The following is a 21,105-nucleotide window of genomic DNA, read 5'->3' as shown; positions in this document are numbered from 1 at the left end:
CAGAGAATGAAGTAACTTGCCCAGGGTCACACGCCCACTGCCTAGAGAGGTAGGATTTGAATCCAAGCCGATCTGACTTCAATTATGCTCAGCCACTCTGATACCTGGGAGGCCTTGGGAAAAAGCACAGATGTTTGCTGGAAATTTATGTGCATTATTTCATTTAACCTTCTATTTCTTGAGAGTGAGTGTGAAGAACGTTTCCATTTTACAGAGGACAAAGCTGAGGCTGCTGCGTGCTGCACATGCATAAGGTGAACTGGGCTCATTCAGATGCCATTTGAGTCTTTGGCCATACCACCCTAACGTGCCCAATCTCGTCTGCAAATGCCATTTGAGCACAACTAGTCTGACTTTAGCTGAGTGACATATATTAGCTTAATTGCAGCATCGAAACTGATTATATAATTAGAGTCTCCAAATAGAAGGAAAATAGCCATTCTTCAGTGCTTGCAATAATTTACAAAGTACTTTTATAACTCGCCATGCAAGATATTGGCCCAGCAACCCTATGAAGGTAGGGAACATTATCTCCACTCTACAGATGAAGAGACTGAGGTTCACAGAGGTAAAGGGACTGGCCCAGCCAGGGCTGGAAGCAGGTCTGCTGATTTCTAGTTCCCTGGCCTTTCCCTTCTGCTCACAGAGAATATCAAATTCACTTCCCTTCTGTTTGATTAGGTACTTACGTTCAAAGAGGACAGAGAGACAGCTGAGGAACTTATCCTTCCAGCTGGAGTAGGTTCAAAGCTGAACTTTTACAAAGTGTCTCTTTTTTGTTTCCCCAAAGGAATTATCTTATCAGTCGTTATCTCTTCGGATCCCCAAAAGCCACCGTTTCTGCTTATTCTGGATGCCAAAAGTTTTACAGAACAGGCTCGCGCATATGTTGATGTGGAGGTACACCTGGATCTCCATGGGATGTTCATCCCAGATACAGACTTCGACTCAGGGAAGCAGGCCCCTTCCCAGGAAGTCCAGGACAGTGCTTCAGACTGCCATGTGGTCTCAGAGACAAGACGGGCTTGAGGCCCTGGGAAGAACAGCCCCACTGGCAGGCTCCCACAGGACCCAAGGTTCGATCCCTCCCTGGGTGGAGGGGAGGTTCTTTATTTCTTTTTGTGCTTATTCTTTCAGTGTTTGCTTTGAGACAAAGATATGGAGAGAGTTTATCAGTATCTTTTCTTTCATTTGATTTTGGCTATAAAAACCTTATTTGAAAGTCAATCAAGTACTTATTGATCAGCTCTAGCACTTCTAAGAAAGCCCCTTTCCTATAAAGACCATATCCATGAATCAGAAATTGTTCTTAGAATGAGCAACCATTGACATATTAAAGAGACAGATAAATATTTATCATTGCTCCTTCCTCCCACCCCTCCTCTCCCTTCCCTCTCTTCCTTCTTTCCAGTGGACTAGATTGTATGTCTTGGAATTCTAGCTTTCTCAACCATGCCCTATTAATAAATTATGTGGCCAGGAAGGCATGTCGCTTTGTGGTCATTACATGCAAAGCATGGCATAATACAAAATAATAAAAACTTTAAAGTCTGTTCAGACTTTATTTTTACATGGCTTCTTTCCTCTGAAGTTCTTCTAAGGCAATAAAATAGAGTGGCCCAGCTAGATGGTTGGTAGCTAGCTAGATGGCTCATTGGACAACTAAAGGTTCAATAGATTGGTGCAGGAATCTTCCTTTGCAGGAGCAGTTAAGGGACTGGACACTGACTTGACTGGCCATAGTTGTGGGGCTAGAATCCAGGATTGAGTCCCAGGCCAGGGCTGGCAAGAGGAGTTCTTGCCTTATGCTGAGAACCAGGACAGCAAGCCACATCTGTGTCTGTACAGGAAAGAAAGTTCTCCATGATGATTGTGCTGCCAAGATAGACCAGGCATTTGGGGCAGAGGTGGAAGGAGCTTGGTGGTGGGGATGGAAGACGCTGGAAGCAAGCTAAGTAGGGTCCCATGTGAGTATTCAGAGCCCCGTGAACATCTGAGTGTTGCCTTTATATCTAGTGGGCACCTGGTGCCTGGACAATTTAGGCAGGCTGGACAATTCCCAGGTATCCATGTTATGGGGTTGGGAGGAGGGGCTGGGATTCTACCTTTATTGGACCTGCCTCCTCTGGAGTCTAGAGTCTAGATTTTATTCAGTCACTAGTGGTGATTCAATGTCATGCTTCGGGGACAGGAAGAAATCTCTAGTGACAGCACATGAAATACTCCAGAAGGAGCAGATGGTCTTGGCTTTTGCCCTGCAGCCACCCTGAAGCCATTCCATTAAAATGTAAGTTCCATCAGGTCAGGAGGTTTTTTCTTTTTTAATTTAAAATTTTGGTAAAATTGTAGATTCAAGTGCAGTTCTAAGAAGTAATACAAGAGATCCTACATGGACTTTACACAGTTTCCCCCAATGGTAATATTTTAGTACAATATCATAAACAGGATGTTGACATTGATTCAATCCACAAACTATTTAGATTTCCCTGGCTCTTTTCATATAGCAGAATTCCTTGAAGATTCATCCAAGTTGTTCCATGTTCGGTATGTTTTATTCATTACTTTATCCTGAGCACCTAAAATACTGCCTGGTGGGTGCAGGCTTTCAATAAATATTTGTTGAATGAATGAATTCCCTCAACAAAGAGATTCAACTGGATAATGTACCAACAAGAAATGGATATTTTCTACTGAAGATCTCCTGGAAAGATGAGGAAGACAGTTCACATAGAACCCAATGACAGCACACAGAATTTCCACAAAGGTTCCTCTCTCCTGTCATCCCTGGTCTCTCCTCTCTCTCTTCTCCTGTTGGTCCCTCGAAACCTCTACCATCTAGCAATAGCATTTCCATTTCACCTTGGCTTATAGATCCCCTTGAACAAAACTTGAACCTGGAGATGGCAGAATGAAGCCTATCTACTCTTTCTCAGAATCTCCTTCAGGGATCCCAGCACCTCCAGCCTTGACAAGAGGCATCAGGAAGAAATCTCAACTATGGTGGTCTAAGAAAAGTGTGATTGAGGTCAGCATTCAGGTGGCCAGAATGGAAAAGAGTTGTGACAAATGTGACAGTCACTCGCTCATTATTCTACTTTAAATATTTGAGAAGAGCTATGGAATTAAAAAATGCTTCCCCACCTCCATTCTACTCAATTCCAATTGCCAAATAGTACCTAGACCTAATCATGAAAAAGGGTGCAGTTCTGCATGGAAGAAAAATAGGTCTGTGGTTTGTTTACCTTATTTAAAATGAGAGGTGAAATACCAGACTGATGAGGAAACTTGGCACACCAAATCTTTTTTTCTCAGTTTCAGAAACAGCAAAGGTCGATGCCAGGATATCCGATTTATCTTGGTCCTTAATTCCATCACATTTCACACACAGCCCAGGGTAATGAGCTCAAAATGCCACGGGAGCTAAGACGCGAGCGCCTCTTAAGGCATCACAAGGCAATCCATCTTATCCTCAAGCCTTCCTTGTTATGCTTCATGTGGGTGGAATACATGACCAGGAAGTTCTGCAGGAAAAATCAGTCCAGATTTGTTTATTGCTTTGATAAAGCCACAACATTTCACAAGTATTCTAAGATGCAAGCATCAGGTACACGGTAAGCCCTCAAATGTTCGCTGATACACTAACTTTTTCCTTCAAGGGTTATTCTAAGTCGATTATAATTCTGAAATAGGCTGGATATATATACATGGACAAATCAACTCACACAAAAAAGTCTAAATGCATTTGAACTACATTAGCATTGTAATGGCTCATGCTCACTTCCTCCCAACCAAAGTTACTGCTGTCTGGCTGACTCCATTAAGAAGGTTGCTGGTCCAGGTTAAATACAAACACCTTTGATCATCTCCTAAGTTGTTTTAAGACTGTTTGGGTGGTTTTTAAATGAGAAGTCTTTCCCATGCAAATCAGGACATGCAGACAGACAAAAGTCATCACCACCTTCTTTGTCATCCAACAGTGGTGAGAGACCTGAGGCCTCAACACCAACTTCCTTCTAGGAGTCGAGACTCAGCAGCCAGGTGAACACAGGCCTGACTGTACCAGTTGCTGGGCTGCATCAGGAAACAGTCCCTTTAGGTCAAGCACCAGCCAAGAAGCTGGGGATTTTCTTGGACAACGCAAGCAAAGAGAGAAGTGGGAGCACTGTGGGGATGAGCCAGCCTTTTCCAGCCTTTTCTGGTGATCTGGAAAGGCTTTCTGGAGGGGTGCACCTCCAGGGGCTGCCTTGTGGCCAGAAGGAGCACCTGGCAAGGTACTGGTCCTTGTAAGCTGAGGGCACAACTCAGGATGAGGATTGGAAGTGGATGTGGGTTGACTGGACAAAGCAGGTGTACAATGAATTCCCTGAGAGCAGTGGAAAGGGAATTGGGGGATTTTTTTCCTCTCTAGTTATAAAAGTCATATATGTATATGTATGTGTGTGTGTGTGTGTGTGTGTGTGTGTGTGTGTGTGTGTGTATATATATATATTCATTGTAGAACACCTGGATACATTAAAAAAAATGAGAAAGACACTTATAATCTCACCACAAAAAGTAATTCTGGTGCATTTTTTTCTGGGCACAGTTTACATATTAGCCATCACTTTAAAACCTACTCACCAGTTTATAACCTGCTTTTTTCACTTAACATATGAAACACACATATTCTCAGGTCACTAAATTCTTCTAATGGGTGCATTTTAGTTCATCTTTGGGACAAGGCATGATGTGTACTACTCTACTGTTGAACATTTGTTTGAAGTTTTTGACTATCACAAATAATGCCAGATCAGTAACTGTACATGCATTTCTAGAGCTCACTCTGTATTCAGGTACCTGCATTTGTTAGTTTCTTTGGCTAGATTCCCAACTTGGGATTTCTGAGCCAAAGAGTAGAAAAGCAAGGTTTTGGGTGTTCTTTGAAAGGCCAAATGTTTTGGTTTGATTCACAGGAAACTAAGAAGTCATTCGAGAATCGGAGGCTCAAATGGTCAACATGGCTGTAGGGCTGAGAAATCCATATTTCTCGGGAAATGGAAAAAAATGGGTACATGGTAAATAACTTTAGTCCGAATCTTCCTCTTTTTTTCGCTATCCTTTCTATCCTCCATATCTTTCCACTCCATATATATATACTTGTTATTTCTCAGGCATATATTCATTCATTCATTCATTCAATGATAACCAAGACTATGTTGGCATGTAATGGTGAACAAAACCAGTATCTCAGGGAGCGAACAGCATAGTGCAGTATACAGCACCAAAGAAACAAACCAACACAATTCAATAGAATGGCGGTAAGAAAACGCTGTCTTGGGAGCCAGGGATGGCCAACATGTGAAGGATGGTAGCAGGAAACTAGGTGATCTCAATAAAGAAAAGGGCAGTGCTTGGGCCTGGAATCAGAAGACAACTTGGTAAACTTGGAAAAACTGAACTGTGCGGTAAAAGGTGGGCCACAGAAAAGACTAGTTTCAACCAGACCCCCAATTTATCTGTACTCAGGTAAGAAATGAAATTGGCATTAACTAAAGAGAAGTCTCCAATGGCTTCTTCAAGGACTAACAGTCATTTTTTCCAAAATAATGCATTTTTTGAGATCTAATTCACATACCATAAAATCCTCTCATTTAAAGTATACAATTCGATGGTTTTTAGTATATTCAAAACTGTATACCTATTACCACTATCTAATTTTGGAACATTTTCATCATCCCCCAAAAGGAACCCCATAACCCTTAGCAGCCATCCCTTACTCTGTATCCCTTCCCCCAATTCTAGCCAACCACAAATCTACTTTCTATCTCTATGGATTTACCTCTTCTGGACATTTCATATAAATTGAATCACACAATATATGGTTTTTCTGTGACTGGCTTCTTTCAGTTAGCATAATGTTTTCAAGTTTCATCTATGTCATTGCATGAATCAGCACATCATTCCTTTTGTGGCTAAGTAACATTCCATTGTATTAATAAACCATATTTGTTTAACCATTCATCAGTGAATTGACACTTGGGCTGTTTCCTCTATGGGGCTATCATGAATGATGCCGCTGTGAACATTCATGTGCAAATTTTTATGTGGATATAAGTTTTCATTTCTCTTGAGTATATTCCTAGGAGTAAATTTGCTGTCACATGATTAACTCTATATTTAACATTTTGAGAAACTCCCAAACTGTTTTTCAAAGTGGCTGCACTATTTTACAATTCCACCAGCAATGTATGAGAGTTTCAATATGTCCACATCCTCCCTAATTTGTTATTGTCTGTCCTTTTTATTTTAGTCATCCTGGATACAATGAAATGTCTTGGATACAATCTCATTGTGGTTTTGATTTTCATTTCCCTAATAATAATGTTGAACATCTTTCTCATGTGCTTATCGGCCATTTGTATATCTTCTTTAGGGAAATACCTACTCAAATCCTTTGCCATTTTTAAACTGGAGTATTTGTCTTTTTACTGTTGAGTTGTAAAATTTCTTTATCCATTGTGGATTTAAGCCCCTTATCAAATATGTGATTTGCAATATTTCAACTTATTCTGTGTGTAGTCTTGACTTTTTTTTTTTTTAATTAATTTATTTTTTTGGTACTTTGTATATTTTGGATATTAGGCCCTTATCGGAGGTGTTGCTTGCAAATATATTTTCCCATTTGGATGGTTGTCTCTTTATGTTGTTGATGGTTTCTTCTGCTGTGCAGAAGCTTTTTAGTTTGATGTACTCTCATTCACTTATTTTTGCCTTTGAGGTCAAATTCATAAAATCCTCTTTAAGTCCAAGGTCTATGAGTTTAGTTCCTATGTTTCCTTCTCTGCACTTTATTGTTTCAGGTCTTATATTCAAATCCTTGATCCATTTTGAGTTAATTTTGGTGTGTGATGAAAGACAACAATCTAGTTTCATTCTTTTGCAGGTGGCTTTCCAGTTTTCCCAGCACCATTTATTGAAGAGGCTTTCCTTTATCCACTGTATGTTTTTGGCTTTTTTGTCAAAAATTATTTGCCCATATAAACATGGGTTTACTCCAGGCAACTCGATTCTGTAGTATAATTTGAATATTTCTCCAGCCTCATTCTTTTTTCTCAGTATGGCTTTGGCAGTTCGGGGTCTTTTGTGCTTCCATACAAATCTGATGCTTTTTGTTCTATTTCTCTAAAAAATGCTGATGAGATTTTGATGGGGATTGCATGAAATCTGTATAATGCTTTAGGTAATAAGGTCATTTTAACTATGTTGATTCTTCCAATCCAAGAACATGGAATATCTTTCCATTTCTTTGTATCTTCTTCCATTTAATAGGGTCTTATAGTTTTCATTATATAGGTCCTTCACATGTTTTGTTAGATTTATTCCTAGGTATTTTTAGTCTTGACTTTCTTGATGGTACTCTCTGAAACACAAACATTTTTAAATTTTGATGAAGTCTAATTTATCTATCTTTTCTTTTATCTCTTCCACTTTTGATGTCAAATCTAAGAAACCACTGCTTAACCTACAGTCTCAAAGATTTACTCCTATGTTTTCTTCTATGAATTTTATAGTTTTAGCACTTACATTTAGGTTTATGATCCATTTTGAGTTAATTTTTGCATACAGTATGAGGTAGGGGTCCTACTTCTTTCTTTTGCATATGGATATCTAGTTGTCCCAGCATAAAAGTTACCTTTTAAGATGAATAAATCTTCCAGCCAGAAAAAAAATAGCTGTTTTCTCCATAATTCCTTAGAAGATATTTCCTTCAACTAGCAAGAAGAAACTGTGAGGCAGCTCTCTATGGATCCCAGAAGGCCTTGGTTCAGAGGCCAGAAAACCAAGATGGAGTCCTCAGTTATTGGTGGCTCCCATGGCTCCTTCTGCAATGAAGATTTCAAAATCTTCCTCCATCACTGGGACCTGGTGAATTCCAGGTAAGTCGCACACGCGAGTGCTCAATTCAGACTCATATACCCTGGTAGGACTTTCCAATATATATATATTTTTCGGTATTTTCTTTCTTTAAGTACATCTACTGTATTCCAGGAGAGCTAAGAGTGACTGATGTTCCTGGATATCCTACCCTATTCCAGAAGATAGGTGAGCTGGTGGGTGTTTTGGGGACAGGTGAAAGGCATGGATGGGTTCCTTGATTTTCCCTTCAGCTTGCCATTTGGGTTGGGCAAACAAGAAGCCTTACCCTAGTTCAGGGTTCTTTAAATTACCACTGGAATTAATGCCTACATCATTTGTGCATTCTTCTCTATTTAAGTCCAGGGACTGAGCTTTCTTATTATAACAATAACAGAAAAATGGCTGACAAGTATTAACTCATGCTATGTCAGACACTGTGCCTAAGCACTTCACATGCTCGTTCTCATGTAATCCTTACAGCAACCCTGAGGTGCGTCCTGGTATTGTTTCCATTAACTGAATATCAGACAGTTAATAACTCTTCCAAGATCACAGAGATGGTTCCTGAGACCCTAAAGTCCAATTTCTGAACTACTACTTTTATCGCCTTAATCTTACTCACTTCCTCATCCTAGGGGCTTAGTACAGTGCCTGTGACAAAGTGGGTACTTAATAAAAGGACAGCACAATAGGTGATCTCAGGGACTCTACGCTCACTGCCTGGTTTTTGATCCTCTTTGTACCCCAGTTTCATAATCCATAAAAGAGATAGTACTTGTTCCTCATTCAGAGCGTTGTTATGAAGCTTAACTGAAGACTGCCTGACACAAAGGAGTTGCTCAGCAAATTTTAATAATTTATTAATGAGCCTTAAAAGCAGTTAAAAGTTTGTATCTTGGTTCCCAACTCTTACTAGTCATATGACCTTTGAAAAGTTATTTCGCCTCCCTGTGCTTGTTTTCCTCATCTGTGAAATGAGGATAATACTAGAACCCATCTCATAGGACTACGATGAGGATCCAATAAATTAATGTTTTTAAAACCCTTAGAAGTGCCTGCCACTTAGTCACATCACCATATCCAAGTTAGCTAAGAATGTGTGGGCAGTTCATACAGAGGATGCTACTCATATACCCTTGAATGTGGGAGGGTCCTCCTCTCTTTGGAAGAGCCTTACTCCTGGTGTGAGGAGAGAGGAAGGGGTCAGCTTCCCAAGCACCCAGTGTAGTCCACTCCACCCATATGACCAATGGCATCAGAGATAACATAAGCAGATTACTAGCACACCCAAAATAGTCCTTGCACAACAAACCCAGTCTAATTGGGCATGACCAGAAGCCCCTCAGGTGGTTAAAGAACGGAGTCTCTGAGTTTCATGGTCTCAGGTAACCACCACCTCCTAGGACTTATGTGACAAAGGCATATCAAGGGTTCAGGCCAATGCCTGGCACAGAACGAATGGTCAAGGATAGGATATCCACATGGCAAGGATTTTTATCACTTTTGTTCATTACTATATCGTCATCTACAATAGCGCTGGATTCGTTACCTATTGCTGCTATAACAAACTACAACAAACTTGGAGGTGTAAAACAGCACAGATTTATCCTTACAGTTCTGGAGGTCAGAAGTCAAAATTGAGTCTCATGGGAATGAAATCAAGGTGTCAGAAGGGTAGCTTCCTTCTGGAGGCTCTAGGGGAAAGTCTTGTTTCCTTGCCTTTTCCAGCTTCCTCATTCCTTGGCGCGTGGCCCGGCGCCACATCATCCTTTCTCCCTCTGCTTCCATCGTCACATCGCTTCCTTCTCTTCTATAGTTAAACCTCCCTCTGCCTCACTCTTAAAAGGACCCTTATGGTTACATTTAGGGGCCGCTGAATAATCCAAGATAATCTTCCTATCTTAAAATCCTTAACTTTATGATATCTGCAAAGTCCCTTTTGCCATACAGGTGACATGCACAGCTTCCAGGCATGAGGACCTGGGGGTATCTTTGGGGGTCATTTTTCAGCCTACCACAAGCACCTAGCTCTTAAAGCACTCAATAAATACTCGTTAGGTGAATGCATGAATGTTAGCCATTTAGTATTGTGATTGGCATCACCTTGGCTCGTCCCTTTCAGAAATTACCACAGCAACATGTGTGGTCTCCTCACCTTCAATCTTGCTCAGATCTCACCCAACTCTTACCTTCAATTCCGATTTCCTGACCCTATTTTAACATTGCACCTTGCTTCCTCCATCACACACACTCTTAATCCTCTTATCCTGCTTAACTTCCTTTCTCTCCCCCTCACACCTCTCCAGGACCTTTTTGTCTTTTGGAATACAAAATTTACTTATTATATTCACTCATATTTGTCCATCTTCCTCACTACAATGTAAGCTCAAGGATTACATTTGGGACAGGGATTTTTTTTTCAGTCTCAGTTGTATCCTAGGGGTCTAGAATACTTCTGGTACATAGCTGCCCAATGCACAGGTATTGAAATGAATGTATAAGTGCCCTTATCAAGTTTCCTTTCAGCTGTGAGTCTGGTTCTTTAACTTTCATGTCCAATTTTGCTTTTATGACAACAAAGTCATTGCCTGTGGTGAAGCCAGTTGATTCTAGGTAACCTATGTATTATCCTGTTCACAAGTCTCCACCCCATTCCATTAACACTGGTAATTTTGATCTCTAAAACACAGATGACCTCAATTCTCATCTCCACCAAAACTTGCGAAAGATTAGGAGGGAAATAGATGGCTTGGCTTTGCATATTTATTGAAAGATAAACTTTTCAGAATTCGGATGACTGCGGAGTTGGGAGGGTAAGCTGTCCCTGGCTGAAGTTGCTGGGGTTTGTTATGCTGGGTTGGACTGTTTCTACTAGTCTGGCTGGAGGTAATGAGTTTTTGGTTTCTGCAGTTGGTCAGGCTCAGGGTGTTCACTGTAAAGGGGTCTTGAGCACCTCAGCGGGCATGGTGGAGGGGCTTCAGGGTGCCCACAGGCTTCCTGAAACTGCAGGTCAATTTTTGTGTATGCAAATTCTTAAAGAGAGCAGAGTCCATAGCTTATATCAGCTTCTCAATAGGGAAAGTGAAGAACTTCTACCTGGACTTAGCTGTGTGGGTTCTGTGATTCTGTAACTCAGGATGTATAACTCAAATTTACAAGCTGTACACAGCTCAAAACGGAAAGGCAATAATTTGAAAGGCATGTCCCCTTTTCCCCATCCCTACCCCGTAACAAGTCTCCAAGTTATTGTGTTAAAGATGCTGAACCAGGTGCTGTTTCAAATCTCAAGTTGACCCAATCTCAGTTTTTGCATTCTGGGCGTTACTTGAGGCCTCAATTTTTCTCATAAGTAGAACTGGGATGGCTCTACTTTCTTTGATTTTTGTGAGAATATGAAAGTGCTTCAAGGGTACAAAATGCTATGGAATTGCAAAGTATTAATGGCAAAGGGAATATGTGCCTTTTTTGCTATGTGGCAACACACTGGCTTGTTCCCTATTCCTTCCTTCCATCCATCCATCCATGTATCCATCCTCCCATGAACATTCATGTCCTCACAACACGCATATAAGCTAACATGTCTATGACAAAAGCTGTATGTAAAACAACAATCCTCATAAAAATCATGAATAAACTGAGGTTCAGAGAGCTCAGGCCACTTGATCAGCCACACAGCTGGAAAGGGATGGAGCAGAGCCTGATTAAAATCCTAATTCTGTCTGATGCCAATAGAAGTGCTCATCATCATCGCCCACCAAACACTCCTAAAGACAGCGGGGCTAACTAGCCTAGGAAGAAGGCGGGGGAGAGGCTATCAAATATAGCACCTTAGAATCTGTTTTACCTTAAAATGCATGCATATGTTACACTGTACTCCATGTTATGCCCATGCTTGTTTTAATATCAAAGAATTTCCCAGCAATCTTTAAGTACAAGTGATGCTTTGGGAAGGTGTACTCCAGTGCAGCTTTCTGCTACAATCTCCACTACACATTCGGTTTCCCATATTAGATGTTTGTTGTTCATGTTTGAGTCTTGTCTCCTGGGTTGGACCAGAAGCTCCTGGAAGGGAAGATCTGAATCTGATTCCTCCTTTCTCCCTCCCAAAGCCTAGCCCAGTACCCAGCATGAAACAAGTATAAAGATAATGAATTTGGCAAATACTTATTGAATTCCTGCCTAACCAAGTCAGGTGCCATGGGAGAGACAGATGGATACGATGTGGTCCCAGCTCTCAAGACATTTATAATAGAGCTGGAGAGTTCAAGCTTCCAGAATCTGCTTGAAAACGATCTTCTTAAGACCCTTGGCACAGCATTTTAAAAGCCTGAAACTGTAATGTAGCAATAGAGGCAATGGTAGGTAATTGGAAAACAAAAAAAGCTTCATTAAATAGGGCAAATTTTGTGAAAAGTGATAACCTGTTCCTCTGGAAAGGTAGCATGGTATCAATTAAAGAGCACACCTTAAAGTCGCAAAGTATAAATTATCGATGTTGAAACTGTCCTTTCACAAGAGGGAAACATTGAAAGCACCCGCTGTAGATGCTATCTGTTTTGCCAGAAGGGTCTTGGTCTCTGATTGCTTGGCCTTTGAGAGTCACATTCAGAACTTAAGCAGCGCAGGTAAACCCATGTTCCTTTCTACCCAACTTGTACAGGTTCTGTGTTTATTAGAGTCAAATTTATTCATCAAATATTTATCGAGCTTACTGTATAGGTACCAGGTAAGGATATGTGATCAATGGCTGACAAACTTTGCAATAAAGCGGGAAGTCAAAATCCTGGCTTCTCCATGAATCAGCTGAGGGACATGGGATAGGATTTCATCTCTCTGAGCCTTGTTTTTTTTAAACCATAGCATGGAGATCCTAATGTTTGTAGGTTGCTGTAAAGCTTCATTGGGTAATGGACATAAAACTCCCTGCACAAGGAATTGCACTGAGTTAAGAACTCCACAAATAGGTACTAGTAGCAGTAGCAATTGCAGAAAAATTAGGGAAGTGATCTCTGATTTCAAGAAACACCCAGTCTAGTGAAAAGACTGAGAGGTTAACAGATAAATGTCATTAGAATGATGCTTATGACTATTTAACTATTTTTAAGTGAACAATTACTGAGCCCTTACTATGTGGCAGACACTGTGCTAAACAATTGTACCTGGATACTCTCACTTATTCTGCACAAAACCACAGATAGCAGGAACCACAGTTATTCCCAGTGAGGAACTTGAGACAGGCAGTTTAAGTAACATGCTCAGGGTCACAGAGCTGGAAAATGACAGAAGTGGGGTTTGAACCCAGCAGTCTAGCTCCAGAGATAGATTTTTAAGGCTCAAACAATGAGATAGAAAGAAAGAAAGCAAGGCTTCACCGAGGTAATGCTGGAGCAGCGAGCAGATTTTCAACCATCAAAGTCATGGGAGAAGGTGTCTAGGTAGAGGGAAAAACAGATACAAAGAGCCGGCAGGATGAATAGCTCTTTTTGTTCAGGAATTCAAGTGGCTCCATGCAGAGGGTGTGAGATCCAAGATGGTGGGGGTCTAGGAGATGAGGGTGGGGAGGAAGGAAGAGGCCAGCTGGTGGGACACCCCACAAGCCAGGCACAAGGACTTGGACTTTTACCTGGAGGAAATGGGGGAACAATGAAGGATGAGAAAGACAGGATCACTGGCGTGCAAGGAATGTAATCTATCTGCCTATGTTCAAAGAGGAAATGACTCTGGACCATATATTTGAATAATTAGGCCATATCATATTTTCCAACTAAATTACTACTTTCTATATATTGTTTATGTGCAAGTCTCACCCTTTCCCCTACTAGCCTATAAATTCCTTAAATGTTGACTCTAATTTCTTTTGTTCTCCTACAAGTGCCTGACATATAATAGGTATTTAAAAACTCTGTTAAATGAATGAGTGATTAAAAGCATGAGTGAATGAATGAGTCTTAGAAGAACTGAATTTTTTTGAGCTGGATTTTTTTTAAAGTATGTGAAAGAGAAACAAACAAGCTTCTAGAAGAAAGCATAGGAGAGTATCATCATGATTGCAAATATTTCCAAACAGAATATGTAAAGCATTAGCCATAAAAGAGAAGATTGATAAATTGAACTTTATTAAAATTAAGAACATCTGTTCACCAAAGACACCATGTAAAGAGTGAAAAGGTAAGCCACGGACTGGAAGAAATTTGTGTTTCCATGAATATAATAAAGAACTCTTAAAAATCAATTTGAAATCCAATTTTTAAAAATGATGCAAAACTTGAACAAGCACTTAAAAAAAAAAGCTATTCGAGTGGTCAAAAAGCATATAAAAAAGGTGCTCAATATCAATATTCATTAAGGAAATTAAAATTAAAACAAGATACCACTACACACCCACCAGAATGGGTAATTAAAAAACTGACACCACCAATTACTGGAGGAGGAGGAAGAGCAACTGGAACTCTCATACCTGACTGATGGGAGTATAATTTGGTATAACCACTTTGGAAAACTGTTTGGCAGTATTTGCTAAAGCTGAACATATGATCACCCTAAGACCCAGCAACTGATCATGGGCACATCCACAAGAGAAAAAAGTGCATATATCCATCCAATGACTTATTTAAGAATGTTTATACCAGCTTTATTATAATAGACCCAACTGGAAACAAAGCAAATATCCATCAACAGAAAAATGCATAATATTCACACAATGGTATGATCACAGTAATAAAGAACCAGCTATTGGTACAAGCAACGAAATGGAAGGATTTCAAAGACATCATATTGAGTGAAAAAGCTAAACACAAAAGTTCAAGAACAGGAAAATCCAATCAATAGCAATAGAAGTCAGAACGATGGTTTCCTTTGGGAGGTATTGACTGGAAATGGGTCTGAGGGAACCTTCTCAGTTACTGGAAATGTTCTTTATTTTGATCTGTGAATCACCTGGTGATTTCACAGGTGTATCCATATGGAACAATTCATTGAGCTGCATACTTTACTGTATGTTATACTTCAATAAAGATGTTTTTAAAAAGATGATAAATATATGAAAGTGTTAATTAGTTTCAAAACTTGCTGTCTAAAGAGGTTTAACATATTTTAGAAAATATCAGATGAATTTAAATGTTAAAAAATAAAATTAAAGGCGGGAACATGAAAGAAAAGGAATAGAATGGGATGTTTAAAGAGCTGGAGTAGGAAATTAAAATGTCAGATGGAGTTAGAAAGTAGATTAAGTTCACCTAAAGCCCAGCATTATTGTCAGAGAGAAACGAGAAGTGAGGTAATCAACCAGACCTGGAGAGGATATAGCTGGTGGGTCCCTGATTGATTGTAGACATGAAGAGACTAGATTTTTGACTTGAAAGTCAGCTAGAAGCTAATAATTCCTAACTGGGCAAGGGATACCATTGAAAACCAGGATGATGATGGTGGTGATGATAGCAGTAATAAACATTAACAGTTACCATTTATTGAGCACCTACTATATGCCAGACCCTCTTGTTAGTGCTTCACTAGTACCATCTTATTTAATCCTCACAACCACTCTCTAAAAGTGACTATGATTATCCCAGTTTTGCGGAGGGAGAAACTCAAGAAGTGGAGTATCTTAACCAGTCTCTGAGGATAGAGGAAAGAGAGCCAGGAGGCACTGAGGCAACCCAGTGAATTAAAGAAATTCGCATGACTCCACAATCATTTAAACAGGTCTAAGGAGCAGGCAAATTACTTGCACAATATAATTTCTGCAGAATAAACCAGCTCACCGTACACCCATCAGTGTACTGGCTAGAATTCTAGGGGGAGGACGAAAATTCAGTATCTTATGTGCTTTCAGGTATATAAACGACATACAATACTCAAACTAAATTTACAGGCTACAAGTGCAAAGTGGTGTACCGCGAAAAGAAGGAAAATAAAGGTTCTTGCACTGGACTTGGTTTGAAAGAAGTTGTTAGGGCAACCTATGCCCAGGGTTGTTATTCTAAGGTGGTTGTTCTAAGGTTTGGAAGTTTCATTTCAGGTATTTGAATCACTCTTGATAATGCATCTTCCTCCAAGTTGACAATGTCAAGTTAGACAGCAAGGAATGAAAAGATCCAGGAAGATTTGTTTTTTCTTTTTCTTCCCCTTCCTTCTTTCCTTCCTCCTTCCCTCCTTTCCTTTCTTCTTTCCTTTTGGTAAGTATACATTTATTGAGCTCATAATATATTCCATTAATTGTTTTAGAAGCTGGGGATACAGTGATAAATAAAACAGAAAGTTCCTGCCAGACCTCCTGAAACCTGTATTACAGTCAGAGGAGACACACGATACACAAATAAACACGTATAATTTTAGGTAGTGATTAAATGCAGTGAAGAAAAATGAAGCAAGTTAAAAGGCCATATTAATACAGGAGGATAAAGGCCTTACTGAGGAGTTGACATTTGAGCTCTGGTCTAAGTAGAAGGAAAAGAGCAAGCTATGAGAATATAAGGAAAGAGATTTCCAGGCTGAGAAATCAGCCAGTGCAAAGGCCCTGAGGTGGGCAAATGGGAGGCCTGTTCAAAGAAGAGCAAAAAAGCCGGTTTGGTTAGTGTACACTGGAGGAGAGGAGTGTGCTAGGAAATGAGGTCACAGAAGTATAAGCCTCGATCACACAGGACTTTGGATTTTCTTTTCCCTAAGTTTGATGGGAAGCCATTGGAGGGTTTTGCACTGGGAAGCGACTTGAACTGATTAACTTACGGGGAGAAAGAACTCAGAGGCAAGAGGAAAAGCAGAGAGAGCAACTAGGAGGCTATTACAGGAGTCCAGGTGGAGTTAATTGGTGGCTGGACTAGGGGGGTACTGAGGAAGGTTATGAGATGAGGCTGGATTCAGGAGACAGTCTGCAGGAAAAGCTGCAGCGTTTGCTGGTGAATTGGATGAAGGGTGTGAAACAGAGGTCAAGAAAGTCTCTTCTGTCCTTCGGTAAATGAAGATGTTGCCATTTATTTGGGGATTTATTAGGCTTAAGGGGTAAACAGAAGTTTATTTCTGATATGTTAAGTTGTAGGTACCTATTAGATATTCAACTGAAGATGTCAAGTAGACTGTTGGCTATACCAGCTCAGAGTTCACTGGGGAATTATGAAAACTAACACCTGAAGTGATCCCTTGTAGACGGAAAAATCTCAGTTCTCTCTATCCATTAAGGTTTATTCATTCAGGAAATACCTATTGTGAACCTACTGTGTCAGGCACTGGATGCTAGGGAGTACAGCATGGATTTGGACAGAAACAGTCACTACCTTCATTACAATTTAGTTTACTGGTTTGAGATACTTCTCTGAATTTTGTATAAAAATATAGAAGCAACTCTCAAGAGTTATAAATACTGAGATGTTCTCTGACTCAGCAATTTGGAAGAGCTTAGATTTTCAGAAAGGAGCTATATATAGATTTGGACAAATGACAGATTTACCCAATAAAATCTTTGAAGACTGCCTTAAAATGAATCAGAAGAGACTGTCTCCACCAAATTAATGTTTATGAAGAGTCAACTTGGTGTAATGGAAAAGCTCACAGGGCTGGAAGGCAGAAATTCTAGGCCTGTCTGTTCTGCTTGACGAGGTCACATGTATGACCTTGATCAAGCCATTTGGCCATCTTCGGTTTTCTCTTCAACAAATTAACCCATTGGATTCCATGATTTCTAAAGAGCTTTCAAACTATTAATTTTTTTCTTTGTATTAGTTCTTTTACTGGACTCTCATTCCACCTTCTGACATTTACTAAAAAATAAAACCCCAAACCTCAAGGTGATTCTGTTTTAAGCGATCATTTTTTCAGAGCAAAGTAAAGCTGTTTTTTTTCCTTTTTGCAAGTAGATTGCTTTTTTCCTGACTGATGAATGTATTACTGTTAATATATGTTCTTGTGAACATCCTTTTTAGTCTTCAGACCAAAAAAACCCAAACAAACAAAAAACACATTAAACAAAGCAAAACAAAAAAAACCAATTCCTCGCTCTGGGGATTGTTTAGCCTCTAAACTAGAAGGGGACAGTTACAGTCACCAAAGACTGAAATTGCTGGGACAATATCGGATCTCTTAATTATATGTTTCACAACAGCTGATGTCTTACATCTATGGAATGCAGGGAGACAATAACACCAAATACACCGTTCTGATGGCCATAAACAACATCAAAGGTGGCTCTGTTTGAGCAATATCAAGAAAGGCTGCAAAACAGTCCATAGCCCAACCAGGAGTGGTTACCATAGAAGATGGAAGGGTATGTCCTTCCCCCTACACTTGGACCTTCTTCCTTCTGTCTGGCACCAGGATGAGTTTTCTTGGGGCACCTGCGTTCAATTCAACAATTTTTATTGAGAGCCCAGCATCCTTTTGGTTCGTAACTGTCTCAGTAAACCAAGATGGGTTTCTGATTACATCTGGAAATGGATTAAAGTCAGATCCTATCCACAGACATATGCAGCATCTTTATTTCCCGAATTGAATTAGTGGCTAATGTTGAAAAACTAGGACATTAAACATATGAATTTTCAGATCTCTTGAAAATTCATTGGATTTGGCACCAATGGGTTCTTATCGTATGAAGCAATCAGTGAGCCATCGAGGAGTAGCCTCCCACTTGAGAAAGGGTGCGTGTCTTTCAGCACTTTGTAATCCCACCCAACTCTATTGTGTTACATCCTGCCTCCTCTGCTCAATTACCCAACTTGCCACCTCTAACTAATTATGTGAAAGCATCAGGGGGCACCTACTAAGTACCCTCACAAATCAACTTATAAACCAGTTAATTACAGTGCAGCACGGAAAATAAGGTCATGGCATAGCACGGGGACTCTGCCCTGAGAAACTGGTTAGAGGTTCCCAAAAGGTCATGTTTAAGCTGGGTTTTGAAGGCTGAATACGAGTTACTCAGGCAGTTGGGTTGGTGGGGAATACTGCAAACAGTGAGATGGTATTGAAAGCATATAAAGGTCTTCTGCTGCTGATTAGCTGCCTGTTGCATATGTGAACTACCTTTCCCATGAGGGATGCAGGTCTGTCTACAACCCTCTGCTCAGGTCCTCCCATTCCTCCCTTCTGTCAAAACACCAAGGAAGTTTCACCTCTACCAGGAAGAGCCTGCCTGACTAATCCCCACTTACCTCCTGTTACTTCAACTAAGGCAACACTCCAATTTTGAGATAACTAGTTACCTGAGGGTGATTCTGTTATATAAGTTCTTTGTTTTGTTTTGGAACCTCTGACATTTGAAGAACAGACCAGCATTCCAAGCAACTACTGAGTATCAAATACCTACATTGTGTAGAGAACTCTGTCATATATATCATACTTGACCCTAACGACAACCCAGCTGAGAAAGAAGACAAATACAAATAAACTGAAAACAGAGAATACAATCAGAAACATTTATTAAGTGCCTGGTGTTCACAATTTTTTAAATCTCTCTATCCATCCAACACTCACTGAGCACTAAACTAGGGCCAGGCACTGTGCTTGGCACTTGGAAACAGAGACACACTAAAATATATAGGCTAGCAGGTGACATGGATAAATAAACCCATTACAATAAGTTTCCTACCACAGCAATGTTCAAAGTACAGCAACAACTTAGAGAAAGGAGTGTCGACTGCTCCCAGGGATACTGGGCAGGTATGGAGAGAAGCTCGAGCTGCTTATCTTGTTTTTTACTTCTTACAACATTTTACAACAGACACAAAAATAGAGAGATTAGTACAACAAATCACCATGTACCCATAATCTGGCTTTAACAATTAGTAACTCAGAGTCACTTTTGATTCATTTATACCCCCACCTGCTTCCCTCCATCCCGTTGTTTTGTTTTGAAGCCAATCTTAGACATCTTTATCATTTCACCCATAAATACTGAGCTGCATTTGAAGAAGGAACTGGAAATGTCTGAACCTTCCACTAGTAACATCCTTCTCCCCATCTATTCTTCTGCCAGCGACTCTACCAGAGTTAAATGCTGATTCCTGCCAGTGACTCCAAAGCGTTAGGTGGTTCAGGACAAAGACCCAAGACTTTATTGGAGTCTTTGAGTTGGCTAAAGTAAAAGACTGAGCTAACCCAATGAAAAACCCATCCTGTCTTATCCGGAATGCTTACCACATTCTTCTGGTCCTTGGTCATTAAACTGCTGATTCATTAGAAGCTTATTGAGCACGTGTACAAAATGGTGGCTACATTCTACATTCTCATGTGCCCTCAGCAACCTCTGGGAAAACTTCATACAGGCCATCTGATCCAGAGGTGCTTCCTGGCAAAACTGTACGTCTGGCGCTATAGCTTCCACCCATTCAGCGTTTCCTATCACTCTCTGAAAGGTACCAACATTCACGCAGTTACTCAATAGAGAACATTATCCCCCTCCCTCAGAATTGTTCTTTTAAAGCCATCCACTATTGTCCACCTCCAACATCACCCTTCCAACCAGACCACCATTCCCTTCCCTCGAGTACGACAATATTTAAGCATCATTCTACCTTTAGCAACAACCCTCCCTCTCCCCTCGCCCCCAAATTCTCCACGCAGCAGCTGAGTGATCCTTATAAAACCCCCTGCTCAAAGCCCTTTCATGGTTCTTAACACCTACAGGAATCAAGACCAACCTCCCCACGAGGCCCTGCAAAATTTAAGACCTGCAGTTTACTTCAGCTTTATCTGCTACATGTCTCCGCTCGGCCACAACCAAAATGCTCTTTCAGTGCCTGTTTTCTAGGGTCTCTGTGCTCTTACCTGGGAAGCGGTTTTTCTCTCATAAATAATGAAAGCTATACCTACTGCGCCCTTGCTTACATGCGTTATCTCATGAGTCCACAACACTAAGAAGTCATCATCTTCAGTTTGCAGATGGAGAAATTGAGGATGGGGACCTTACCCATGGTAACACAGCTAGCGAGCAGAAAAGCCAAGAATCGGGGCTCCAGAAGCCACCGGCTTAAACACAGAGCCCTTGCCTACCCGCACAACCCTCCATCGTTGTAGCACTCTCTTAGGGATGGACAGACCCTGGCTACGTAGGGGCGGGGATGGGGGGGCGGTCGACGAAGCAACGAGGCTTCTGATTGGCCGCCTCTGGGTACGGCAGTAGAGAGGGCGCGGGAGCGTCGCGGAGAGATGACGCAATGACGCGGCTCCTTAAAGATACCGACCCCTCGCGCTCCGGATGGCGCAGGCGCGTTTTAGGAGCTC

General features: G+C 40.7%; 1 protein-coding gene and 1 long non-coding RNA gene across 3 annotated transcripts in view; one reads left to right on the top strand and one right to left on the bottom strand.

Annotated features, from left to right (window-relative positions):
• Positions 1–1,029, top strand: part of BCO1 (beta-carotene oxygenase 1) — a 31,884-nt gene extending 30,855 nt beyond the window's left edge. Inside the window, exon 12 of the mRNA XM_006909848.1 lies at positions 791–1,029. Coding sequence (XP_006909910.1) covers positions 791–1,029 — 239 coding nt within the window. The remainder of the gene's footprint in view (positions 1–790) is intronic.
• A 41-nt stretch (positions 1,030–1,070) lies between these two features.
• LOC112478158 lies at positions 1,071–20,913 on the bottom strand. 2 transcript variants are annotated; one of them, XR_003045724.1, is made up of 3 exons: positions 20,020–20,913; positions 3,243–3,521; positions 1,071–1,143 (listed from the first exon to the last, which is right to left on the bottom strand). It is a non-coding gene; the product is annotated as an uncharacterized LOC112478158 (long non-coding RNA). The 2 variants fall into 2 exon arrangements; XR_003045723.1 differs by lacking the exon at positions 1,071–1,143 and adding an exon at positions 2,287–2,701.
• Positions 20,914–21,105: the final 192 nt, after the last annotated feature.

The sequence above is a fragment of the Pteropus alecto genome, unplaced genomic scaffold (genome assembly GCF_000325575.1).
Source record: "Pteropus alecto unplaced genomic scaffold, ASM32557v1 scaffold42, whole genome shotgun sequence".
Lineage (NCBI taxonomy): Eukaryota > Metazoa > Chordata > Mammalia > Chiroptera > Pteropodidae > Pteropus > Pteropus alecto.
This window is presented reverse-complemented; position numbering and strand designations above follow the sequence as displayed.